The sequence below is a fragment of the Chanos chanos genome, chromosome 12, assembly GCF_902362185.1.
Source record: "Chanos chanos chromosome 12, fChaCha1.1, whole genome shotgun sequence".
NCBI classification, from domain to species: Eukaryota; Metazoa; Chordata; class Actinopteri; order Gonorynchiformes; family Chanidae; genus Chanos; species Chanos chanos.
In genome coordinates this window covers 19496102-19521950 of record NC_044506.1, presented here as the reverse complement: position 1 = coordinate 19521950, position 25849 = coordinate 19496102, and the positions used below count along the sequence as shown (strand labels likewise).

General features: G+C 43.6%; 4 protein-coding genes across 4 annotated transcripts; 3 read left to right on the top strand and 1 right to left on the bottom strand.

Moving 5' to 3' along the window:
- Window positions 1-1181: 1181 nt before the first annotated feature.
- On the top strand, window positions 1182-4352 carry fabp3 (fatty acid binding protein 3, muscle and heart). Its single transcript, XM_030788661.1, has 4 exons — window positions 1182-1353; window positions 3058-3230; window positions 3732-3833; window positions 4131-4352. The coding sequence occupies exons 1-4, from the start codon at window positions 1281-1283 to the stop codon at window positions 4182-4184; spliced, it is 402 nt and encodes a 133-aa protein (XP_030644521.1). The 5' UTR covers window positions 1182-1280; the 3' UTR covers window positions 4185-4352.
- Window positions 4353-4940: 588 nt separating this feature from the next.
- Window positions 4941-9028, bottom strand: zcchc17 (zinc finger, CCHC domain containing 17). Its single transcript, XM_030788660.1, has 8 exons — window positions 8684-9028; window positions 8445-8530; window positions 8285-8342; window positions 8076-8176; window positions 7444-7535; window positions 7064-7164; window positions 5414-5532; window positions 4941-5177 (listed from the first exon to the last, which is right to left on the bottom strand). The coding sequence occupies exons 2-8, from the start codon at window positions 8517-8519 to the stop codon at window positions 5022-5024; spliced, it is 702 nt and encodes a 233-aa protein (XP_030644520.1). The 5' UTR covers window positions 8520-8530; window positions 8684-9028; the 3' UTR covers window positions 4941-5021.
- A 193-nt stretch (window positions 9029-9221) lies between these two features.
- snrnp40 (small nuclear ribonucleoprotein 40 (U5)) lies at window positions 9222-16008 on the top strand. The gene is made up of 10 exons (XM_030789179.1): window positions 9222-9419; window positions 9535-9664; window positions 9963-10056; window positions 10205-10370; window positions 11175-11297; window positions 11420-11540; window positions 12509-12591; window positions 14511-14572; window positions 14662-14765; window positions 15837-16008. The coding sequence occupies exons 1-10, from the start codon at window positions 9309-9311 to the stop codon at window positions 15884-15886; spliced, it is 1044 nt and encodes a 347-aa protein (XP_030645039.1). The 5' UTR covers window positions 9222-9308; the 3' UTR covers window positions 15887-16008.
- Window positions 16009-17075: 1067 nt separating this feature from the next.
- nkain1 (sodium/potassium transporting ATPase interacting 1) lies at window positions 17076-24149 on the top strand. The gene is made up of 6 exons (XM_030788561.1): window positions 17076-17138; window positions 19783-19920; window positions 20156-20236; window positions 20721-20918; window positions 23848-23908; window positions 24019-24149. The coding sequence occupies exons 1-6, from the start codon at window positions 17085-17087 to the stop codon at window positions 24147-24149; spliced, it is 663 nt and encodes a 220-aa protein (XP_030644421.1). The 5' UTR covers window positions 17076-17084.
- The last annotated feature ends 1700 nt before the right edge of the window (window positions 24150-25849 follow it).

The following is a 25849-nucleotide window of genomic DNA, read 5'->3' as shown; positions in this document are numbered from 1 at the left end:
CACACATGTGTGTGAGTTTAGACATGGATACTTAAAGGATAAGAAACCATCTGTAAGGGACAATGTCAACGTCTCTTTTTTTCATAACAAAACAAATACAGTTACATGACGAGTAGATTTCAGATGAGGTGGCTTATTTCACCATTAAACAATGAGCCAACAGTCAGAGTGTGTGTGAGAGAGCCAAGTAGAGAGGGGAGAGAGAGAGAGAGAGAGAGAGAGAGAGAGAGAGAGAGAGAGAAATTTCAATATATGAGTCCCTCTCTCACACACTGACCACTTTCTTTCCTGCGTCCTCCCCCTCTTGTCTTTTCTTTCTTTGTTTCCTTCTCTCTCTCTCTCTCTCTCTCTCTCTCTCTCTCTCTTTGTCCTTCCTGTTCTTTATGGCCGCTTCATTTCAGTCGGAGAGATTAATGAAGGAGTAAAGGAGAAAAATGAAAAGATTGAGGAATGGGAACGGGGGGGGGGGGGCATTCTTTGACTTGGGGTTATGTCCTCGGTGACCTTAGAGACAGAGAGACAGAGGCGGGGGTAGAATGAGATATAGACCAAGTGGCCTGGTTTGTGGGCCAGGGGGAGAGAGAGAGAGACACATGACTGTGTGCAACCTTCATCCCTAAATCAATCATTTCCCCCTCCCCTTCTTTCCCTCCCCCCCCCCCCCCCCCCCCTCTCTCTCTCTCTCTCCTCTGCTGCTTGCTCTGCCTAACGTCTGAATTTTCTCATATATTTTGTGCATATATGTGCATATTTCTCATATATTTAATGTTCATTAATGTTAAGTGACAAATGAAATAAACAAGAGAAACACTTGTTTTTCTGCTTCATGTTTCCATGTGAATTCATGTATGTGTACTATGCTTTGGGGGTTTTTTGTTTTGTTTTGTTTTTTTTGTTGTTGTTGTCTCACAAAAAAAGACTCTACGTCTGTTCTTCAAACTTCCGCGCCCATTCCTCTTTCAGCTCATTCTTCTTCTCTGTCACTAAATCTCCCATCCCCCAATTGCTCTTTCCCTCGGCCACTCTCTCTCTCTCTCTCTCTCTCTCTCTCTCTCTTTGCTTTTCTTCTTTGTCTGCTCTGCCCTCTTCTCACCCTCCCTCACCCTATCTCTGCTCAGACTGATGACATCACAAACAGCCGGTATATATCGACCAGTAAGCTTACAGAAGCTCTGTGGTGCTCTCCCTAACTCTCTCTCTCTCTATCTCTCTCTCTCATTCCCCAGCTGCCCTGCTTCTCTCGCTCTCATTCTTGCATTCACGCTCGCACAGCTCGAAACATGGCAGACGCGTTTGTTGGCACATGGAACCTGAAGGAGAGCAAGAATTTTGATGATTACATGAGAGCTCTAGGTGAGAGAAAGGATGAGCATGTGTGTGTGTGTGTGTGAGTGTGTGTGTGTGTGTGCGCATGTGTACGCGTGTCTGTGAGCGTGTGCATGTGCGTTTGTGCTTTGACTGCCAAATCCAATCACGTAATGCAAAGTGTAGCTTTTGATGCATGCAGGCCCGAGTGAAAAGGCTTTGGTATTTGGTATTGTGTTTGTGTTGTGTATATGTAAACATATGTGTAGAAACAGAGGAGCAGGGGGAAAAGAGAGGCTAGCAAATAAGACTGAAAAGTGCAAGTGTTTCCATGCGTGTGTGTGTGTGTGTGTGTGTGTGTGTGTGTGTGTGTGTGTGTGTGTGTGTGTGTGTGTGTGTGTGTGTATTGAAGACCATGCAGTGTAGGGAGGCTCCCAGTAAGCAGAACTTCAGAATGCTAACTCACACACCCTTTTGCACGCTTCACATTCAGAGTATCCATACATACACACACACACACGCACACACACATGCACCGCATCCAGTCCAACTCACACCCGCATGTAATTTATAATGAAATGTTGAAATCAATCAATAGATAGATCGATCTATTTTTAATACATTGTTAATTTAAATACATTTACCAACATTTACAGACTTTTTGAATTTAGAAGTAAACCTGTAGAATTCTCTCCGCAAACACACACACCACCAATTGCCTGCATGTAGTCTGATACTCAACAGTGGGCGGTATGATTCTGTAAAAATCTATGTGCATGAATGTTCTGTTTTCACACTGATTTATCTGATAACCACAGATGGCACCTTATGAAAGTTCTCTCTCAGCATTAACTGTGTCTTAGAACTATACTCATATATGTCAGCACACACACATTTACCACACAGTCAGCCATACACAAGGACACGTCTCACACACACACACGCACACACACACACGCGCACACACACAACCTCTCCTGATCGCTCAGGCGACCATCCTGACACAATGACTCTGTTGAATCAATTGACTGAGTTTGGTTTGCTGGAGGCGGCGTTGGGGGGGGTTGGGGGGGGGGCATGAGGAGGGGCGTAAGCGAGGTGCTTAGGGGGGTTCTTTTTTTCTCTTTTCTTTTCTAAGACAGCACGTAAATTTTGTTTACAGTGACGGAAAAATGATGCTCAGCGCTTTTCTGAGGTCAAAGTTTATTCCATTGAGAGATAACATGTCCAGACATAGTTTACTCTGCTTCAGACGAGTGGACCATGACTGGGCATGCACAAACACACACACTCACACACACACACTTCTCCTCTCTCTGACTGTTTACAGAACAAATCAATATTGGCAGCTGATCTGCTCTATAAGCGTGTGTGTGTGTGTGTTATCTACCGATCTACCGAGCATTTGTGAATCTGTGTGTGGGGCATATTTGACCATTTTGACCGTTCCACTGTTTGGTCATCTGAAGAGAAGTGTTCACCTCTGACTGACCCCAGACTGAATGCAGATTGGCGGAAATGGTGTATCTGTGCACTAATGGAACAGGATGATTGTGCAGTGAATACCTGAATGTGTGAACATATTTCACTTTGAGTTCTGAATCTGTGTTTGTGTGTGTGTGTGTGTGTGAGAGAGAGAAAATTGCAATGCCTGTCTGGGTGTGTGTGATGTGATCTGATGACTGTCTCTAGGTGAATGTAGATTTAACTCCATTGACTCTTTGTGTGTGTGTGTGTGTGTGTATGTAACAGGGGTTGGCTTTGCCACTCGTCAGGTTGGCAGCATGACCAAACCCACCACCATTATTTCAAAGGATGGTGATGTCATCACACTAAAAACCGTCAGCACCTTCAAAACCACGGAGATCAATTTCAAACTAGGCGAAGAGTTTGATGAGACTACCGCAGATGACCGCAAAGTCAAGGTACACACACACACACACACACACACACGCTCACACACACACACGCACACAGATACACCACAAGCACAATTTTAAACAGTAGAGGTTTGAAGAACCTTTGGACAACATACAGACATTGTCAGCATTGGGAACGTACATGGATTTACTCCTAATGGGTCTGCACATTAAAGTTTAACCTTCACACATTTGTGTTTGTGAGAAGCTGTGTTGATGAAAACCCAGAAAACTCCGTCCTCCACTGATTTAAAACCAGATTTACCTCTAAAATCCCACAGTTCAGCCTTAATATCACACACAACATGTATATGCTGCATGAGGTATAGAAAAGAAGACACATTTCATGTTCTAAACACCTCTGAAAGCGTACGAGTTCTCAGAAACCGAGTGTTTCCCTGAGTTTGTTCTTATTCTCTGAGCAGATAACGTTACCTGGTTTCAAGGTGAAATATATTGATTTTATCGCTGTGATCATAAACCAACCGCTCCCTCTTTCTGTGTCAGTCGTTGGTGACTCTGGAGGGGGGTAAACTGGTTCACATCCAGAAATGGGACGGAAAGGAGACCTCACTGGTCAGAGAGGTGGATGGGAACAACCTGCTTCTGGTCAGTACTTCTCTACTTACTAACCTTAGCGTGTATTAAACCATCACTGTCACTTGTCACTAGTTGCTAAGGCGGAGGAGTTGAATGGATAAGTCAGACACCTGCTTAACAGAACACGTGCTTAGCATTTGAGATCATATAAGACACTGAACGTGTGTGTATGTTTCTGTGTGGTAATATTTCCATAGAATACTGAGCGTACGTGAGCTTGTTTATACTGGTATCTTCACAGAACAGAGTGTGTGTGTGTGTGTGTGTGTGTGTGTGTACGTGTTGATGTTTCTCTCTCGTCGGCAGACGCTCACACTCGGCGAAGTCGTCTGCACGCGATCCTACGTGAAGGCGGAGTAACAGTGTCCATTCCAGATCCGCCCCACGTCCCTGCCCCCCCCCCCCCCCCCCGACTCAGAACGAGGCTCCTCGTCGGTCAGAAGCATTTCCTACGGGTGTCAACTGTTACGTCCTTCTCTTTGTACTGCTCTACAATGAACAATAAATTCGCTGCTTTATATCACTGAACATCTGTGAATCTGTGATCATCTTCAAACACTTGCAAAATGTGTGTGTGTGTGTGTGTGCGTGCGTGCATGAGGTAGATTCCATACACGTGTGTGACTGCAGCATCCGCACGCTAACTGTGTCTGTCTGTCAGTGTTTCCATCACGTGGCTCATCTCTAGGTGAGAGTTGAAGTGTGTGTGTGACCAGCACTGGGAGAGAGGACATCGTGTTTACTGTTGTCATTCTGTATTAATCTGTATGCCAGTGTATAATATGTGTGTGTGTGTGTGTTCTAATTTGAGCTTCTTCCATGATGGAATAGGTGACGTGTGTGTGCTAAATTGAGCTGATGGGTGTCTTGTATCTTGTGAGTGTTTCTGGGTGACAGGTCAGGGAAGAGTCAGGACACACTACCCATGCCCTTAACCTCTGAACTTAAAGACATACACACACATTATCCATTTTTTTTTTAATTGAGACAAAATCATTACATTTCAGAGAAGTGGACTGACTTCTAGTCATACCAAAACGCACGCACGCACGCACACCTCTTTTAACTGACATAAAATAATTACAATTCAACCAAAGGATGGATATAAGTCTGTACAACCCTATACATTTATTTATACCAACACACACACACACACACTTCCCTACACTACATGCCTTAAAGTGTAAGATCTTCTGTTCACTTGTGTGATTTATGTTTGTGTTTCTTGTGTTTCTTCTTTTTCTCTGGGCTTGAGCGACGCGCTCTTTTGGCTTCATCCTCACTGCTCTCGGAGGAGGACTCCTCTCTCTTCTTCTCCTTCTTCCTCTTCTTCTCCTTCTTTGCTTTCTTCTCCTGGAGAAAAGGAGAAGTGAGAGAGAGGTTAACGGGAGAGGGGGGAAGGGGCAGAGTTAATAGCGGAAGAATGCTGAGAGAGATGAAAGAGTGTGGAGGAGGGGAAAAAAAAAAAAAGGAGAGAAAGATGGATTGAGGGAATGGGTTGATAAGACAGTGGGCTTATGTAACCACTGGGCAGCTGGATTTCCTTTTATGCTGTAAATCTCTGATAGGCTTGAGGGGTGTGCCCATACCTTCTTCCTTTTGGCAGGAGCTGATTGGTTGGTCTGGCCAGCTGGCTCCGCCTCTTCTTCTTCTGGCACTAAACTGTACTGAAGTCCGCCCTGGGAGAAGCAGTCCTTTGCAAAGTGACCTGAAAATGCAAACATTTTTTCAGCACATAGTGCAACTTCTTTATAACCTGCATGCATGCACGCGTGCTCACACACACACACACACACACACACACAAATGTGATATCTATCTGTTAAACCAACAGTTGCTAACTGCATATCAGTAAAAGCTTTGCTGACATGAGGAGTGAACCTAACGCAGGCTGTGCTGCAGAGGTATACCATGCTCCTGACGAATGTTCTTCAGCTCAAATTCAGTCTGTGGAACTGCTTGTGTGTCAGTGTATCATAACACACTCTGTTACGTAATACATTGACACTTTACATCTGCTGGCGCAACATGGCTGGTTTGATAGATCTGTGATCGACACCCATGATAACATCATCATATGTCTGCAACACTTTGGCAGAAGGATTCAATTCCGTATATCCTGTGTGTGTGTGTCTTGTCTATATCATGGTTTATTGTTCTTTGTGGGTTAATAAGAGACACTGTGTGTTCTTACATGAATACTACAAGCTTTTTAAGGGTTCTGTTCTGTTTGTGTTTGGAGAGGTTGTGTTGGTTTTGATGTCAAGGTTATATTCTGTTTGTGTTTGGAGAAGTTGTGGTCCCTCGGGTATGGCAGTGGAGATTAGTTAAGGCAAGTTTGTTGCTGAAAATTTACCCCATGGATCTTCTCTTTTTGAACCATGCCACACTGGCAGCGTGTGTGTGTGTGTTGATTAGGGGTTTCCAAGCTCTGCTGTGGTTGAGGGTTGCAAAACTGTGCAGACAGAGCTAGTCTGGCTACATTACACTGTTCTGTCTTGTTGTGAGAACATCTTTTTCTTACTGAGTGTTGGTCATTGTGTTTGTGTTGTACAGTGGTCAAGTTTAGGTTGCTGTGTGGTAGTATAAAGGTTTTTTAAAGGTTACTGTGTGGTTGTATAAAGGTTTCTTTAGGTTGCTGTGAGGTTGTATAAAGGTTTCTTTAGGTTGCTGTGAGGTTGTATAAAGGTTTCTTTAGGTTGCTGTGAGGTTGTATAAAGGTTTTTTTTAAAGGTTGCTGTGAGGTTGTATAAAGTTCCTTTAAAGGTTGCTGTAAGGTTGTATTAAAGTTTCTTTAGGTTGCTGTGAGGTTGTATAACGGTTTTTAAAGGTTGCTGTGAGTTTGTATAACGGTTTTTAAAGGTTGCTGTGAGGTTGTATAAAGGTTTCTTTAGGTTGCTGTGAGGTTGTGTAAAGGTTTTTTAAAGGTTGCTGTGAGGTTGTATAAAGGTTTTTTTTAAAGGTTGCTGTGAGGTTGTATAAAGTTCCTTTAAAGGTTGCTGTAAGGTTGTATTAAAGTTTCTTTAGGTTGCTGTGAGGTTGTATAACGGTTTTTAAAGGTTGCTGTGAGTTTGTATAACGGTTTTTAAAGGTTGCTGTGAGGTTGTATAAAGGTTTCTTTAGGTTGCTGTGAGGTTGTGTAAAGGTTTTTTAAAGGTTGCTGTGAGGTTGTGTAAAGGTTTTTTAAAGGTTGCTGGGAGGTTGTATAAAGGTTTTTTTTAAAGGTTAGTGGTTTTTACCTGTGCAGCCACACTTCTTGCAGGTTGTGTTGAGTACGGCTTCCAGAGTTATCTTCTGACCAGTGTAATCTTTAAATCTTCGACGTCTGCGCTCGTCCTGCCTACACACACACACACACACACGCACACACACACACACGTGTGCGCACACACACACGCACGCACACACACGCACGCACACAAACACACGCGCACACACGCACGCACACGCACACACAAACAATATCGGTAAATATGCACACTTTCCCAAACAAGCATAAAGACACACCATAAAAACTTGCAAAATGACGATAACATGAACCCGCGATGCGTGGGAAACAAAGGGACATACACACCAGGTCAACAAAAGGGCTTGGAGATCAAATCGGCTACAGACTTACTCAGCCATCACATTGTTGGGGTCGAGATCTTGTCCCGTGCCTTGATTGACAGCTTTCATGGAGAATGAAAGTTTCACTTTGTCATCCTGAATCTAGACAGGAAGCAGCGAGAGAGAAGGTGTGTGTGTGTGAGTATGACAGTATTGTGTCAAGCATATGGTATACACATTGCACATGGCAGCTTGAAATGAGATTCACCCCCAGCCCGGTTCTTATGTTTACTTCCCTTGTTTAGTTGCCCTAAAAGTTATTTCAACATAAAAGTCCAACATATGTTCATAGCTAAGGCTAGAACCCTACCCTTAATTAATTTCTTCACATTACAAGGCATATTCAACTCTCATATTTAAACATCTCTCACAAACATCTCATATTTATGAGAGTATACAGCAGGGGTGGGCAATTCCGATCCTGCAGGGCCATGGTCCTGCTGTTTTTCTTGTCGACCCACTAAATACAGTCTCTGATTGGCTGAAGAGCATGCACACCTGTTTTCAAAGTGAAAATCAACAGGCAGCTAAGAGGTGAAAACAAAAACCGGCAGGACACCGGCCCTCCAGGACTGGATTTGCCCACCCCTGGTATACAGTGTGTGTGTGTGTGTGTGTGTGTGTGTAAACTGCAGCCTGTACCTCTCTGCCGATTACTTTCACCCACACTTGCTCACCCACATCTACAATCTCAGCAGGGTTATCAACCCGACAAGCCGACATCTCACTCTTATGAACCAGCCCTGGGAACGAACACACACACACGCACACACACACATCACGTTTATTCACCACGCAATACTATTACACACTGGGTTTACAGAGCACTGTGTATGAACGAGAGCTTTCACCTTGTTTTCTGTATCCAGAGATCTTCACAAAAGCTCCGTATGCAGTGACAGAAGCCACCTATGGAAGGGGAAAAAAGTAGAAAGACAGACAAAGAGATGAATGAATGTTTAAGTTTCTTTTAGGGCATGCATAAATAAAGATGTTTCTTTTGATACTTGCCTCCCCGCGAAAGATGCTGTACAGCTCCGGCAGTCCGTCCAGCCCTGCTGGTTCTCTATCCCGACGATCATCCATCGCCTGGAAGCCTAAATATGCAGTACATATCACTGAGTACATCTCATATTGGTTTTGTCAGTAATTTATATGGTAGTCAAAGAAATGATGGACGATATGTCAGTTCATTCAATAGCAAGGTTAGGACAGGTAAATTATATGGGATGAATTTAGAGTCAACTAACAAGATTAACGTCGCTCCGAGAGCAGATGGGTGCCTGTCGCCCAGCTGTTCTTAGCAAATTTGCCTCCTGTAGTCCAGATTTTGTCGTTTGTGTGTAAATGGTGTCTTAACGTCAGTTCGGTCCCCACGCATAAACTTCAAAGCAGCTGCTGTGCTGCATGCGAATTATCCTAGCTTTGGCTAACAGCAAATGCCCGCGTCGCAATCATAGCACGCAGGTTTTCGGTGATGATGCAGCCGAAACGTGAACAAAGCGCAGCTCTCTCAATTTGTCGATAATTATTTTTAATGAAACAGCTTTACTGAAATCATTAAAAAAATATCACTGGTGTAATTACTCACACAATACTCCAAAGGTTTGTAAATATTCAATTTGTAATGTTTGCACGGATTTCTTTTCCGGGTCAAAGGACGACCTCATTCGACAGTAACCAATGAATTCCCCTGCAGTATGAACAGCCCAATCAAAGGCCTTGGCTCAACCGGAAGTTCTTTCATGTTGTTGAGCGTGTGTTGTGAGGAGCCTTCTCAGTTCGCAAGGCTCATTCATTCCAGTAAAACGGTGTAAAAAAAAAGCTGCCTCTAATTTTGCTTGAAGGATCGTTCGTCAAATTCTCTCTGCAGTCATGATTGAACCTAAGAAGCGACCAGCGGATATGGCGGTTGTTCCTGCGGGAGTGAAGAGGCCTCGTAACGAACTGGTCGCCGCGGCTCAGACACAGCAGCTTGCAACTATGGTGAGCATGTTTGACAATCAGTATTTTCGTTACATCTAGCCCAAAAATTTCCACTGCGTCCGATGAATCTTTATAAACTTTTGGTTTGTGTGTGTGTGTGTGCGCGTGTGTGTAGGGCCCTCCGCGCAGCTCCAGTCTTCAGGCTCCCATAATGTTGTTGTCCGGTCACGAGGGAGAAGTGTACTGCTGCAAGTTTCACCCTAACGGTGCTACACTGGCCTCTGCAGGATTCGACCGCCTCATCTGTAAGACGCTGAACTCTTTTAAAGTGTATCTGTCCACTAGCGTCCGAAAGCGACGCGGTTGACTTCTGTTATGTTCTGGAGTCTGTGTTGTTTGTGTTCTGTGGGTGCATTTAGTGTATGTATATGTAAACAGTATGTTTGTAGCCTAGTATTAGAGATATCCAGCAATGCTGTGACATGTTTACCTACTCAGTGCTGTGGAAGTGCGTGTCCCTCTACAAAGATACTGAGTGTGTATATTTCTCTTTTGTTGTACGCGTATGTTCATTATTGTGTGTTTGTGTGTGTGTATTTTCAGTGCTGTGGAGTGTGTATGGAGATTGTGAGAACTTTGCTACTCTGAAAGGCCACAGTGGAGCTGTAATGGAGCTGCATTACAACACAGATGGCAGGTGAGTGTGTGTGTGTGTTTTATAGTTATATGCTGCTGCATCACTATACATCAATTTGGGGTGAGAATGAAAACAATACACATAAGAACATGTGTATCTGTTCTGAGTCTTGCTGATGTGTGTGTTTGTGTCTGTGTGTGTGTTTCAGCTTGCTGTTCTCAGCCAGCACGGATAAGACAGTGTGTGTGTGGGACAGTGAGACTGGTGAGCGCGTGAAACGTTTGAAAGGTCACACCTCCTTTGTGAACTCCTGTTTTCCCGCCCGCCGCGGCCCACAGTTGGCCTGCACCGGCAGTGACGACGGAACCGTGAAGGTAACCATGACGACCGGAGTTCACCAGGGAGAGACGCTCGGGAGAGTGTCCCGCGTCTGAGATCGGCTCGCGTATAAATACGAACAGCATGTATTATTCACATCACAGGTGGAACATGAACTGAGTCATGCATGAGTCTCATAGACAGATTTCTGGTCCTGAGTGAGTCATCTGGATCTGGAGCACCAAGCATTGCTCACTCGATGACTTTGAAAAACAAACCAGTTAACTGCTGTTACAGAGTGACTGACTGAATATTACATTAGTGACTATACTTTTTTTCCCCCATGGTGTTACCTGCTTTAGCATTAGCACATACACTCAGAATAAGTTGTATTTTAAATTACTTTTGTGGAAAGCAGCTGTACTATATGTTTTCCTGATGAAATGGGGAAACAGCAAGGTTGTAATGGTACCAGTATGGGAGTGGTGGTTCAGCACTACAGGCAAACTGAAATTTTGTTTTGTTGAACATAGTGTAAAGTTGTGCACCAGTTTTGATAGGATTTTAGCACAGATTTTCACTTATGCAAAAATACAGCCTGTGGCATTATTTAAATCCTACAGTGCCTTGACACAGGTCCATGGTTTTGCTTCTTTAATGAGATAAAGGAATGTGTCGAATTTCACTATGGAACACACAGCGCCAGTTCTTGTTTGGCATTTTTTCACTGTATTGAAAGCAGGCCAAACCCTGTGCTTTATGTATGATTACACGCACAGTTAACAGTTCTATGACCATGTAGATTTTTCTGAGTTAACCACTGTGTGTGTGTGTGTGTGTCTGTGTGTCTGTGTGTGTAGCTGTGGGACATTCGGAAGAAGGCTTCAGTCCACACCTTTCAGAACACGTACCAAGTTCTGAGCGTGACCTTCAATGACACCAGCGACCAGATCATCTCAGGGGGGATTGATAATGACATCAAGGTAACACACACACACAAACAAAAGACAAACAGATATATTAATTCACATACACAATGTGCATACAGACACGGAACATCTACAATCTGATAATCTGACTCTGTGTGTGTGTGTGTGTTGTGTAGGTGTGGGACCTAAGGCAGAATAAACTCATTTACAGTATGCAGGGACATGGAGACTCAGTGACTGGACTCAGTCTGAGTTCAGAGGGATCTTACCTACTGTCCAACTCCATGGACAACACCGGTGAGTGTGTGTGTGAAAGATAGAAACAAAGAGAAAGAACCTTTCAAGTCTCTTCGAATTTACAACACTTTCTTTGTGTGTGCGTGCGTGCGTTCTTGTGTGTGTGTGTGTGTGTGTGTTGTTACTACAGACAGATGCCAGTGTGAAGTCATGTAAACCACAAATTCTAAAACTCACAGGCCGATATTAAACTATATGAGCATTTTTATTATTTGAGAACTTTGTTGAGACTCGCTCATGCCTTTCTTGTTTTTTCTTTCACAACCATAACTGAATATCCTTTCAAAATGCCAACTATGCCGTTTAGTGTAGTGCTGAGAGACAAACCACATTCATTATGGTGTATAAATTATAGCCCACACGTATGCCCGTGTCTTATAACATGTAAATCACAGGCCACAATGTTTCATTTCCTTTCATTCAAATAATGGCATGCTGCCTGTTCCTGAGCCTTTGGGCTTCTTCAAAAATCCAGGTTAAAGCTCCAGAGGATTTGGCAGACCAGGACAGGGCTAGGTTGTTTTTATGAAATTGTAATAAAATCACCTCCAGGTTTTTATTTTGTTTGTTTGAGGTGTGCGAGCTCCATGTGTCCCAGGCTAATAACCGAAGCCACAGAAACGCTTTGGTTCACTGTTCCTTTCCCTACACATGTTCAGGCTCCGCCCATGATTGGCTACAAAGTGTCAGGCCTATCTTTGTGTTGATCTTGAAAACCAGGGAACATTCCAGAACACCGCGGAGCCTCTCACATGGCCTGAAATGTACTGGCCTACAAACACGGCGCTGAGAGGAGTGGGAACCGTGCGAGTGAAGAAGTTTGTTTAGAATGTAATGAAGTCTTGAAGTAGTTTTCAGTTGTCGAGGACGTCAGAGAATGCGTGAGAGAGACGGACTGTGGATGATGGTGGTTTTGTGTGTATTTTCTGTGACTCCTGACCTATTGTCTGTATTTGCATGGGCTGCAGTGCGTGTGTGGGATATTCGTCCGTTCGCGCCCAAAGAAAGATGTGTGAAGATTTTCCAGGGAAATGTCCATAACTTTGAGAAGGTAAGGTCCCTACGCACACTGTTCAGCATCCACACAGAACTATCTGTGTGTACATACAACCTAATTCCCCAAACTCACCTCAAATTCACACCAAACCTCCGACTTGAAAATGGTTCTATGTGTTAATCTCATGCCTGACAGGTCTCCACTGTAGAACCCCCTGAGCGAACAGGTACAGTTTGGTATGATAGGAGCTTTCAAAGAATCCCGTTATTGTGACATCAAAATGTTCACAGTTCTGACCATAATCTGACAAAAAAACACACACACACACATCAGCTTTAAGGCAAACACATCCTAATTGAAATGATAAAGCATCGCTCCAGAAAGGCACTTTTTAACCCTCAGAAGCTATCTCTGGCTAACTGCCCGAAAAAAAATACAACCTGGGTTTACATACATTGGTCTAAAACAGCTGGAGAAAAAGGGACATTTTCCAGCTGCTGAACACCCATGCAGATTGAGAAACATGTAAACTTATTTTGGGAATCATTTCAGGGGGTTGTTTATCTGTGATAAGATTTATGACGCGCTTAAACTCAGCGCCCTGACCCCAAAGTTTTCCACTCTTTTACTTTTGAAGTATCACTGGACACACAGAGCATTCTGAATTCATGTGAGGTATGAAAAAGTTTTACAATAGTAATTGTATTAACATGTTAGAGCTTTTCTGGCAGGTAATTGGTTGTCAAGGAGACTTGGAAAAACACTTCGGTTCCTTATCGATTACCCAGGTTTCTCAGTAGCGGGATGAACCAGTCTAACTTGGTAAATGTAAAAGAGGTTAAGAGCTTTGGCATGAATGGGACCAGTGGAACGGTGCTGCTTTTGTAGACGGGATGATTTGCCATTGAAGCTGTTGTGAAAGAGACATTATATTCCATTGTCTGTCTGAAACGCTCATTTGGAATAAAATACCAACAACCAACCAACCGACCAACGCTGTTGGAACTGTCCGACAGTGAGGTGTTGACACAGCGTTAAGCACCCTCTTCTTCTCATCTTTTAACCCACTCCAGTGGGATTAGATTTGGATGAGCCCAGCTAATCCATGCAATGTATCACACACCAACATACTGCTCACACACACACACACACACACACAAACGCTTCCACTCGTAAAATAATTAGGATTACTTTAGCAGTTGCTATGGTGACAGGGCTGTATAAAAAAAAAAAAAAAAGAGAATCCCCTAAAACCACTTAATCATATTGAGATTTGAACATGTTGACAAAAACAATGAGTTGATTGCGTAATCATGTTGATCTGAAAAAAAAAAAAACCCTTTATTCAGAGGAAATGCATTGATTGATGAAACACGTGGCGTGTTCAGCCACCCTGCGTGTGGTGGCTAGATTCCGGAAACGTCTGGCACTAATAGTCACAGCCCTGCTGTGTCTTATTCACACTGATACTTTTGAAATGTGACTGAGAGCTAAATGCCGTGTGAGTCGATGCTTCCTGTTTGTGTGTACGGTTAGAAAAACATCACAACGCCAGCATGAGCAGAGTTTGAATAACTAGGCCAGAGGTTCGGTTCCTGGGGGTCAAGCTGTGACCTCCCATATGGGGTCAAGTCAGAGTGGGACGCAGTCACTGTCGTTCAATAAACAACCCAACAGAGAGAGAGAGAGAGAGCTGTTTTTTTGGGCGGGGTTTTCAAATCCACAGGTTAGCGTGATGGGTAAACCACATAAACAGACTTACCTGCCTGACACTCAACCTCTGGTGAACAAAACTTCCCCTTTTCTCTGAAAGACGGATTTCCCCCCCCCCCCCGTTCATCTGTTCTTCACACATTACCCAAACAAAGCTTAAATGCCATCTATTGTGGACTCTCTATGTTTCAACCATGCAAATACTCATCTTCATTCTAGAAAAGAATGAAGTTGGTAACACTCTTGTTTCTGCATTCTAGAATCTTCTGCGATGCGCATGGTCTCCAGATGGGAGTAAAATCGCAGCTGGCTCTGCTGACCGGTGAGTGAACGTGCGTATTTTGTGTGTGTACATTTGTGTGTCTACGCTGCACGTGTATTAAATAGTGTGTGTGTGTGTGTTTGTTTTAGGTTTGTTTACGTTTGGGACACAACGTCTCGCAGGATTCTGTATAAGCTGCCTGGACACGCAGGATCTGTGAATGAGGTGGTTTTCCACCCAGAGGAACCTATTGGTGAGTGTCTAATCTCTCACCCACTTTTCCACTCCCCTGTCTTACTCACCCCGCTATAGTGTCTCACCCACTTTTCCTTTCCCCTGTCGTACTCATCCCACTGTAGTGTCTTACCCTCTTTTCCTTTCCCCTCTCGTACTCATCCCGCTGTAGTGTCTCACCCTCTTTTCCTTTCCCCCGTCATACTAATCCTGCTGTAGTGTCTCACCCTCTTTTCCTTTCCCCTGTCGTACTCATCCGGCTATAGTGTCTCACCCTCTTTTCCTTTCCCCTGTCGTAATCCCGCTGTAGTGTCTTACCCTCTTTTTCTTTCCCCTGTCGTACTCATCCTGCTGTAGTGTCTCACCCTCTTTTCCTTTCCTCTGTCGTACTTATCCCGGTGTAGTGTCTCAACCTCTTTTCCTTTCCCCTGTCGTACCCATCCCGCTATAGTGTCTCACCCTCTTTTCCTTTCCCCTCTCGTACTCATCCCGCTATAGTGTCTCACCCTCTTTTCCTTTCCCCTCTCGTACTCATCCCGCTGTAGTGTCTCACCCTCTTTTCCTTTCCCCTCTCGTACTCATCCCGCTGTAGTGTCTCACCCTCTTTTCCTTTCCCCTGTCTTACTCATCCCGCTATAGTGTCTCACCCTCTTTTCCTTTCCCCTGTCTTACTCATCCCGCTGTAGTGTCTCACCCTCTTTTCCTTTCCCCTGTCTTACTCATCCCGCTGTAGTGTCTCACCCTCTTTTCCTTTCCCCTGTCTTACTCATCCCGCTGTAGTGTCTCACCCTCTTTTCCTTTCCCCTGTCTTACTCATCCCGCTATAGTGTCTCACCCTCTTTTCCTTTCCCCTGTCTTACTCATCCCGCTATAGTGTCTCACCCTCTTTTCCTTTCCCCTGTCGTACTCATCCCGCTATAGTGTCTCACCCTCTTTTCCTTCCCCCTGTCTTACTCATCCTGCTGTAGTGTCTCACCCTCTTTTCCTTTCCCCTGTCGTACTCATCACGGCATACTGTCTTCTGCGTTGGACTGTACAGTATTTTGGCTTAACATAGATCACTAAATGAATCTCTCTTTGTCTCCCACAGTTCTCTCTGGCTCCAGTGACAAACGCCTCTACATGGGTGAAATCCAGTAGCAGCAACAGTGTGTCTGTGTGTGTGTGTGTGTGTATGTGTGAGAGAGAGAGAGAGAGAGCTTGAGTGTGTATGACAGACACTTTAGAGGCTCAGGTGTTCGGTTGAAACCAGTGGCGATGTGTACTTTTTTATGCATTTAATAAAACTTGTTTTGTGAAATGTTTTGTGTACTTATCGAGTGTAACTGAAACCTCTGTTTGGTCCTCTTTTTTTGTTTTTGGTCAAAATAAAAAATCATTGGCATAAGGGAATATGGTTTTATCAGGATGAAATACGATTAAAAAAATATCAAAAAGGTCCGAAACTAAATGTGAAAATTGAGAAACCCTTCAATTGACTCACATATTTTTGATATTTGTGTTTGTTTTGGTGCTTCTGCTGTACATGCCTGTGGAGTGTGACAGTCGCATGTCAAGTATGTGCGTTGTGGGCTCCTTTCCTTTGTGTTGCTAAAACGCCTCGTGTTGTTCTGAGGGGAGGCGGGCGTCTTAGTGCGGTCGCGCGCACAGGGCTGCAGACTTCAGAAGGTCTGGTTTCCACCCTCAGCCCCCGTCTCACGCCTTCTAAGTGCTGATTATTGACAAAGACTTCGGGTGGGTTATCATCACTCTTAACTAGATAAACGGGCAGTGAAAACGAATCACATATCCAGCGAGAGGAGGATAGCGGTTCAGGGCAGCACGAGCGACGCTCTCGGTGAGTCACAAAGGCACGCTTTGTGTCCGGTGAAGATTTCATTTGGGTTTATTTTCTTCCCTCGTACCATCCCCCTCTCGCGTTCCGTGTGATGCCTTATCATATGATGCTGATTTCTGCGAGTTAAACATGACATCTCTCCCTCTCTTTCTCCATCGCTCTCTCTCTGTTGTTCTTTGTGCTCTTCTTGGTTACTCCGCTCCTCCTCCTCTTGTGGAATGAAGGTGTGGCCGATTCGGTGCTCGCGCTGAGGTAGAGCTGCAGAGCCCGGTACATCGTGAAGACATTTTTTGCGTTACAGACGCGGGCCAGAGTGGTAGCGTCGGTGCGGTATGATCATCTCTGTCCTGGTATCAACAAAGAGAGCCGTGGCCGCGGCCCGATGAGCTCACAGATGTTCTGAACCGAACGGACTCGCGCGCGCTCACTCTGGACCTCGCCGGAGATCCCGCTTTCTCCCGACGCCTCGCGGGGCCCAAGCCGTGCCTCAAGCGCGCGAGCATGGGTCGATGCGACGGGAGATGCACGCTGGTGGTCATTTGTTCCCTGCAGCTGGTAAGTGTTTGTGTGTGCGCGCGTGTCTGTTATTTCTTCATGATGTCCACAAGGGCCCGTCCTCACCATATCTGTGTGTGAGTGTCTGAGTGAATAAGTGTGTATGACTGAGCACTGGTAGCGATTAAGTGTGTTTGTATATAAACGACGTGTATCGTGTGAAAGAGATATTTTGTGTACTTGCGTACACGTCTGTTACTGTGACTAAGAGACAAGTTTGTAAGTGATTATTTATCAGTGCATGTTTCGCGTGAATGTCCTCTGTTTTGTCAGAAACAAAACTTCTCTACAGAGAACTTCATGCCCTGTCTGTATGTGTATGTGTGTGAGCGAATGTGAGTGAGGAATCTCCAGAGGTAGGGACTCTTCTCCATTAGGGCCCAGGGTTGGGGCTCCAGGCAGTTTCCATGGAAACAGCTGCAGCAGAGCGCTTTGGGATTGCATCTGTCTATGTGTGTGTGTGTGTGTATCTGTGTGTCAGAGCTCTAAATTTATTTCCCCCTGGCCTAGTTGAGCTTGTTTTGTAATTGGTGTTTGGAAAGCTATTTTTTCTGCATGACATTACAACCCAAAAACTCCTTTGAGCCCAACACTTTTGTGTCCTGGTGCATTTGAATGATATGATGGAGAACATCCACCCAGTTTCACTTGGTTGGAGCATTATCACATTATGCCAGAACCCCCTGCCTTGTCATTTTCCAATTTCCTGAAAATATCCCAGATGGCAAGACCGCTGCCAGAAAGCTTGTCATATGTTAGCAGTGCTTCAGATCAAAGGAAGTCTGAAGTTGGTCTTTAACTGGGTGGGCGGTGCCCATGCTGATTAAGGGGGTTGGGCTTACGGTTTCTAACAAATATACCTCATGGTACTATCAGTCTATTGTTATAACTAAAAACTAAACACAAAACTAAAAGTTATTTTCAGCTGGATTTCTCTCCTGCCTTTACAGAGCACTAGAAAAGCTGTTACCAGTTACTGCTCCTAAGTCTTAAAGCCTGTTGTCTTTTTTTTGTTAAGTACATTTTTTTTTTTGTGCAGAGTAAACAGATGATTGCTGACACTGTAGCTGTCTACTGTAATATGATATTAAGAATGATTTGCTGTAGGCTGATTGGAATTTCGTGGCTTTGCTGAATAAGCTTGTGTTAATGGTTTTGTCTCTTTGGAGTGAACAGGCAGTATGACATGGGCTCTTACAGAGCAGAGAGTGAAAGAGCGAGAGAAAGAGAGAGAGAGAGAGAGAGAGAGAGAGAGATCGTGGCTTAACAGCTGACAGACTCTACCGCTTGCTGTGTTCCACTTTTACATATTTCAGAGCTGATAATGTGAATTTTCCCATGTCAGTTACGCTTCGTTCTAAAAAAAGAAAAAAACCCCCAAAAAAACAAAAACAAACGAACAAAAAAAAAAAAAGCCTCAACATCAGCATGTGGTCACTTATGAAAATCAGTTAGATCAATTTATGGGCGTTTTATTGGCAGTTAGTGTTCATGACAACATCAATAATATAAATGATGATCACCGCAAGCCCGTGACCTCTGCAATATAACGAGTAAGAAAAACAAAGAACAAAACTCAATACAGATGGTCAACTTCAGTGAAGGCAAGAATAATGAGTTTAAAGTGTGACACACAGCAGAACATTGACATTATGGTGATACAGGCCAAAGATAGGTTATCACTCTCTGTCTTTTCCTTGTCATTTAGATCTTGAATGTGTTTCTGGCAATGGTTTTATGATATGATCAGTGTTCTGTCCTAGCAAAACCATATCTTTCTTTGTGTCCGGATTAGTGGGATTTGAGATAAAGAAATAAACCACGTTTCATGATAATATGGTAAAAAGTCAAATTGAAGCGGTGATTAGATTGACACGCGGTTGAACTTTTACCCATCAGGGAGTTCTCTGTGCTGTCAGTGTGTGTGTGTGTGTGTGTGTTTGTGTGTGTGTTTGAAGCAGTGAGAGTGACTGTGTTTGACTGTGTGTGGCGATGCCCGGTGTGAACCAGCAGCGGAGACCAGCGTCACCAGGCCTCATGTGATCCTGACTCTACCAGAGAAAGACAGGGTCTGTCACCCCAGAGTGCTTCACTGGCCACAGGCAGCCCAAGACTTTACACACACACCCACACACACACACACACACACACACCAGACATGAGCCAGGAGAGAGAGAGAGGCCGGTGCTGAGCCATCTGCTTAGAACGGCTGTCGTGTGTGTGTGTGTGTGTGTTTGCATGTGTCTGTGTATGTGTTTTTGGAGTTAGGGTTCTGTATAGTACCTGTGTGTTATGGTGTAAAATGGATTTTGACTGTAAATGTGTGTTTTTGTGTTATATGATGTACTTGTGATAGCTTGTCATCCTGTATTCTGTGTGTGTGTGTGTGTGTGTGTGTGTGATGGTGTGAAATGGTTTTTGACTGTAAATGTGTGTGTTCTTGTGGTAGTTTGTCATTCTGTATTGTGTGTGTGTGTGTGTGTGACTGTGTTGAGGATTGTGACTATGAGTAGTACCTACACGTGTGATAATACAAATCGTTTTTCGATTGTGAATGTGTGTTTTTTGTTGTGAGTGATGTAGTATACCGTTTGTGATAGAGTTTGTAATTCTGGATTCTGTGTGTTTGTGTGTGTGAGTGTAGCTGGCGGTGTTACAGAGACAGGTTTTTGATTTCCTGGGTTACCAGTGGGCTCCCATCCTGGCCAATTTCCTCCACATCATAGCAGTCATACTGGGAGTGTTTGGCACTGTACAGGTCCGCTCCCGCTACCTCATACTGGTGAGTGCACACACACACACACACAAACACAGACACACAAGGGCTTGTCATCCTTTCATACATACAGTGTGAAAGTGTGTGTACTCACACTCTTACATGCACATGCATGTTCACATAAACCTATATGCTTTAATTTTAAAGGAATAGAATCAAATTAGAAACATACCCGCATGCACACACACACACACGCACACAACCCAAAACTGTTCATGAGTGTTTTTTGTTTGTGTTTCAGTATGCTGTGTGGCTTGTCATCTGGGTTGGCTGGAATTCTTTCATCATCTGTTTCTATTTGGAGGTGGGCCACCTATCTCAGGTAAGTGAAACTACTGGCTTTGAGCCAGAATGGAGTCTCTATGAGCCCTGTCTGAATGTAGTCATTCCCCCATGACAGAGACCTAGGAAGTGAAATTTGAGAGAGCGGTTGCATACAGGGTTCTCAACTGAATGAGAAAACAAGACACAGCAGAAAGAAAGTCAAACTGGGAACAGAGCTAATCAGCTACTGGTCTTGTCAGCCGAGTACCGGGACAGATCAGCTGATAAAGCTATCCTGCACTGAAACATTAAGAAAACAACTTTTCACCACACTGCTATCACGAGTCTAAACTCGCTAATGATCAAAACTGTCAGTTCAGTTGTCTTTCTGACCGTTTATACTCTATGCCTTAAAACATGATGCTATTGCTTGAGACAGCGCTGAAGTTGTGCCATTGAACAGAACGATGTGTTTATGTGCTATGGTGTGTAAATCTGTATGTGTGTGTGTGTGTGTGTGTGTGTGTGTGTGTGTGTTGCAGGATAGGGATTTCCTTATGACGTTTAACACGTCCCTCCATCGCTCCTGGTGGATGGAAAATGGGCCTGGTTGCTTAGTAACGCAGGTGCCTGACTCCCCATTGGCTCCTGAGGACCATCATGTGATCACAGTCAGTGGCTGTCTGCTGGACTACCAATACATAGAGGTGGTCAGCTCTGCTCTGCAAGTTTTCCTCGCTGTGAGTACAAACACACACACACACACACACACTTCTGAGATCCTAACCCTAACCCTCACACTTTCCGATGTCATATACTTAGCTGTGAGTTTATACACACACTGCCAAAACGTCCATTACCAGACCTGTGTGCTTTAGTTTAGTAGACAAACAGACACTTACCAGACTGACTCATGAGGACTCTAAGGGTAGAAACACAGCCCTGCATCTCAGCTACATCAGCCAGTCGTCCATCTACACTCACACACACACAGAAGGTATTTCAACAGCTTAATGTGATGTACTTGGAGCAGTCATTAAAACACACACACACATTACAGAAATGAAGGCAGTAGTGTGGTGTATGGCTATAAAGATTATGTCTACCATGTATACTGTGTAGTGGATAGTTGTAGTTGGTCTAGTAGGTTGACCACTGTAACAAAGACAAAATTTAAAAAGTTTCAGAGAACACACTCTTATGTTAACCTGAGATCTGCAGAATAAATTTAACCCTACTTAATTTAACCTCACAATGTCATTTAAACCATCTGGACTGAAATAAGTTTGTACTGAGCTAACAGAAACAATAAGCATGATGATATATTCCTTTGCTTAGGTTGTCATAAATGTGATCATAGATTGAGTATGTTAAAATAATAACACTTTACTTCAGGTATGAGTAAAATAACACAGAGCCAGGGAACAGATGGCTCCACAAGATGCCAGTATGTATTTTTCTGTTCTCTGTCACAGTGGCTGGACTTGTTCTTGGCTAAGACATGACATTAGCATTCTGTTCTGTCGCTGTGTCCTTCCCCATAACCATAGTCCTTCAGTTGGTGTTTTAATTATTTATATTAAATAAAAAAAAAAAATAGGGGGAAAAAAACAGCTGGTAAATTTCAATTCGTAGTAACCTTTACTAATGTTTTAAATGATGTGTGGTGTGTTGTGGTATATTTTAGTGGTGTGTGTGTGTGTGTGTGTGTGCGCGCGTATGTGTGTGTGTCTAACAGCTATCTTTTTTTGTCTGATTTGACTGAGATCTGCCGTCATTACACTAGTGTTGCACCAGTTGCTGTTCCTGCATGTATTTGGCACAACCATAAATCCAGACTGGGATTAGAAGCATTCCAATAACGTCATAAATATTGGTTAATGGAAAATATTTTTGTGTAGCTAAGCGGTCCACGCCTGAAAACATCAGCATATTATCTTCTCCATGTCTGATATGCAGCAGGTTTAGACGAGGTCAAATTCTCAAGCAAAATTCCAGATCTTTGTGATCTGCTGCCCTGTTACGTTCCCTTTACACAACCGAGTTGTGCTGTTAAAAACTTTATTTTGAAAAAGATTATCTGCATTCATGATATCCAAGAGAATGTGTCATCGGTTTACCTGCCAGAGTACAAGTGTCTCTATCGCCCTTATGAGATGTGAACAGTTAAACGCTTCAACGGTTAACCAAAACTGATTTGGAAATGTTTACAGAAATTTACTAAGCGATAACCGACTGTCTTTTTTTCTGAAGTTGAAATCATATGTTCAGCAAACAATAAACTTTCACCATAGTAGACCTACTGCTAGCATCACAATAGCACTCCATGCTTACGTTAACCCGCTCGAAGTGCAAAAGGGGACGATGCTAATCTCTTAAATTGTTACAGCCAGTTTGAGTCGTTGAAGCTGGCGGCATCAACAAACTCTTATCACATTTAGGACATGACTTTAAGAGGCCATGTCGCAAGTCGGACAAGAGAAGTTGTACAGTGACGTATCTGCAACTGCAGAACACGAGCTCTGGAGGGGAAGTACGTCGACTACCGTGTACTGCTCAACGTGGTGCATCTGTGAGTTCGAAAATGTGTTTACATTATTCTGGGACCGTTGGCCGGTCATAAGCAGTACGTTTCAAATGTCCATACAGACTTTTCACCCTGTATCGCTCACGCGGTTAACTGTTTGAAAAATCCGAGTTTATACGTTGACTTGTCTCATTCCAAATGGGCGACTGAATGCCAACACTGTTCCCCTGGATATACCTGCGACTGCACAGGCGTCCCATCGACGTGTTTAACGCGATATCGTGGGTCCTATACCATTCACGCTGACACTGCCAGAACACGGCCAACTGTGTTCTTAGCCACACCCGACCCCGCCGCTAACTCTGGGATTCGAACTCTTAACCCGCAGAACGCTATTTATGTGTCTCGCTTCTCCTTCACCTGTTCCTCACGTCCTTTATCTTACTCTCGAGAGCGGTAAGAATACCTCACCGCTCATGTGGCCTTGTTCTCTTTTAGTTGTTGGTATTAGAGTGAAACCCAACTTTTATCTCTTAAAAACCCGGAGAGAGGAGATACCCTGTACTCAAAATTACAGACAGTATAGAATACTTGTACCGAAAAGCCATATTCATATACAAAATGTTTGTGTTTTGTTATTGATATTTGGATTTCGAATAATACTCCTCACTGACAGTTATGTTTCTGTGTGTGATTACTACCATCTTAATCTCAACAGAACATTCACAATTCACTGGATTTTTCTCCCTTGGTTCATTTCTTCTCAAATCTTGTGAGGCCCAGAGGTCAAATCTAAAGAAAGCCATCGTTACACCCAGAGTCTAGTGACAACAGCACTATGATTCTTCTGTTCTGCTAGCCATATGATTTCGGGTTTGGTGATCAAATGAATGGAGAGAAATAGTACAGTGTTTAATGTGGTTTTTCATGTCTTTTTTTTTTCTTTAAAGTTATTTTTTATTTTATTATTTTGAACATTTCTCAACCCATGAACAACCAGCTGTTTTGGAATCCTCTCCTAATGCCCCAAGATGGTCAGAGAATACACTTACATTAGCTACACATGAGGGTGAAGATTGATCTCTCTCTCTCTCTCTTTCTCTCTCTCTTTCTCCCTCTCTTTCTATCTCTCTATCTCACAGCTCTTTGGCTTTGTATATGCCTGCTACGTGAGTAAAGTCTTCCTGGATGAAGAGGACAGCTGTAAGTATACAGCGATCTGTATTTTAGTGGTTGATCATAACACATGATGCCCAAGACAGGAGGTTCTAACTTCCTCTCTCTCTCTCTCTCTCTCTCTCTCTCTCTGTCAGTTGATTTCATTGGAGGATTTGAAACCTATGGTTACCAGCCTCCACAGAAGAGTTCCCACTTACAGCTTCAGCCACTTTACACGTCAGTATCTCCACACATAACACAGATAAAACTGCTCGCTCTGTATTAGTCATAAACTTCCCCCGATCGGATGGATCCGTGTGGTCCTTAGAGAGATATGCTGTCCTCAAACAGTTACTCACACCTTCTGTTAGGTTTTTTTGTTTGTTTGTTTGTTTGTTTTAAAAAGCAGGATTTCTTGACCAGAAGGCTTGGGTTGGGTTTCTCTAACCTATGCCTTAAACAGTAAAACATCTTATTTATCTTTGTAACACGTCTATACTATACCTTTAGACTCTGTTCAGTGATGTGCTAGAAAAGAAACTATTTAAACAGTAACCTCAAACTGCTCTGACTTTTGTAAAATTAACTTCATCACTTGTTATTTGCCAAAACGCACTTCATTATTTGCAGTTTTTGAAAGTCACTGTTCAATGTCTCAAAATACCAACCCATTTTGTCTGTGTCCTTCCACATTCAGGGCTGGATAGAAACTACTGGAAACATGTTCACCTGCTTTTCAAATGGGCCACCGCTGGGCGATCCTGGAGATGGAGTTTTGTGCATTGTGGGAGATATAGTTCTTTAAACTAGGTTTCTTTGTCGTTGGAACTCTGGCTCCCTCTGCTGGAGCAAAATTAAACTGCAGCACAGACACTGTTTGTGTGCCTGTGTTATCATACTTTGTGTGTGTGTGTGTGTGTGCGTGTGTGTTTGCATCTATATACATGTGTATCTGTGTGAAAGGCAAACTTGTGGCAGAAGTGAGAAACATGGTACCGCTGGATAGAGAGAGCCTTCGGGGAGAATCAGCTCCAACTGAACACAATACCACTGGAGAGACAGTCCTCACAGAGAGAGAAATATGACTGCTAAGGATTATTAGATAGCACTTGGAGACTGATTCAGTGATTTTGTGTATGTGTGTGTGTGTGTGTGTGTGTGTGTGTGTGTGTGTATGAGTGTGTACAGAGTGTGCAAGTGTCGAGCAGGAGCATGTGGATACAGTTTGAACCAGGTAACCTTTGAACTTTAACCTGAGCCACTCCTTCAGCTCTGCTGAGTGTGTGTGTGTGTGTGTGTTTATATTCTGATTAAAGCCACTATAATGTAACGTGTTAGGTGATGTATTAGGTCGGATAGTTGTGTCATTGAAAATGCAGTAGGACCTTTTGCATGTCAGTATCAGACTGGTTATTGAGAGGTCATGTGTCTGGGATTCCCTCACGTGTGTGTGTGTGTGTGTGTGTGTGTGAGAGAGAGAGAGAGAGAGAGAGCATGTGTGAGAGTTTATGTACTCATATGAAAAGTGTGTACGGAAGCATGTGCACATAACAGCACTGAATGTGAGTGTAGGCATGTATGTTATGTGTAAACAAACTAACAATGAATGTATGTGTGTGTTTATGTGCATAGCTAACAGACTCTCTGACTGTGTGTGTGTGCATGTGTGTGTGCGTGTGTGTGTGTGTGTGAGGGACACATTCTCAGTGAGTGACAGTTGTTGAAATAAATAAACTGTTTCTAGATTATGCCGTCTCTTTGTTTGTTCTTCAGTAAATAAGGCAACAGGGTCTGACTATGTCTGTGTGTGCTGCTGAGGAAGGCTTTCGTTTCTGCTTTGAGTGAACCGGTCCCTCGGGCCGGTAGAGTCTCTCCTTCATGTCTTTACTGGATTTGAAATGACTCGCTACAGGTACAGAGTGAACGTAGACCAATAACATCATGTTTACAGGACACCTTTTTTTTCCATTAACTTTAGGTCATCTG

Excerpts from the sequence above, each read along its gene's own strand:
- fabp3 (XM_030788661.1), top strand. The coding sequence starts at position 1,281 with ATGGCAGACGCGTTTGTTGGCACATGGAACCTGAAGGAGAGCAAGAAT. Across the intron at positions 3,231-3,731 it reads CAGATGACCGCAAAGTCAAG|TCGTTGGTGACTCTGGAGGG; the intron begins GTACACACACAC and ends TTTCTGTGTCAG. Across the intron at positions 3,834-4,130 it reads ATGGGAACAACCTGCTTCTG|ACGCTCACACTCGGCGAAGT; the intron begins GTCAGTACTTCT and ends TCTCGTCGGCAG.
- zcchc17 (XM_030788660.1), bottom strand. The coding sequence starts at position 8,519 with ATGGATGATCGTCGGGATAGAGAACCAGCAGGGCTGGACGGACTGCCG. Across the intron at positions 7,165-7,443 it reads CCCAACAATGTGATGGCTGA|GCAGGACGAGCGCAGACGTC; the intron begins GTAAGTCTGTAG and ends GTGTGTGTGTAG. Across the intron at positions 5,533-7,063 it reads CAAGAAGTGTGGCTGCACAG|GTCACTTTGCAAAGGACTGC; the intron begins GTAAAAACCACT and ends TTGCATTTTCAG.
- snrnp40 (XM_030789179.1), top strand. The coding sequence starts at position 9,309 with ATGATTGAACCTAAGAAGCGACCAGCGGATATGGCGGTTGTTCCTGCG. Across the intron at positions 9,420-9,534 it reads CACAGCAGCTTGCAACTATG|GGCCCTCCGCGCAGCTCCAG; the intron begins GTGAGCATGTTT and ends GCGTGTGTGTAG. Across the intron at positions 10,371-11,174 it reads GTGACGACGGAACCGTGAAG|CTGTGGGACATTCGGAAGAA; the intron begins GTAACCATGACG and ends CTGTGTGTGTAG.
- nkain1 (XM_030788561.1), top strand. The coding sequence starts at position 17,085 with ATGGGTCGATGCGACGGGAGATGCACGCTGGTGGTCATTTGTTCCCTG. Across the intron at positions 20,237-20,720 it reads AGGTGGGCCACCTATCTCAG|GATAGGGATTTCCTTATGAC; the intron begins GTAAGTGAAACT and ends TGTGTGTTGCAG. Across the intron at positions 23,909-24,018 it reads CCTGGATGAAGAGGACAGCT|TTGATTTCATTGGAGGATTT; the intron begins GTAAGTATACAG and ends TCTCTCTGTCAG.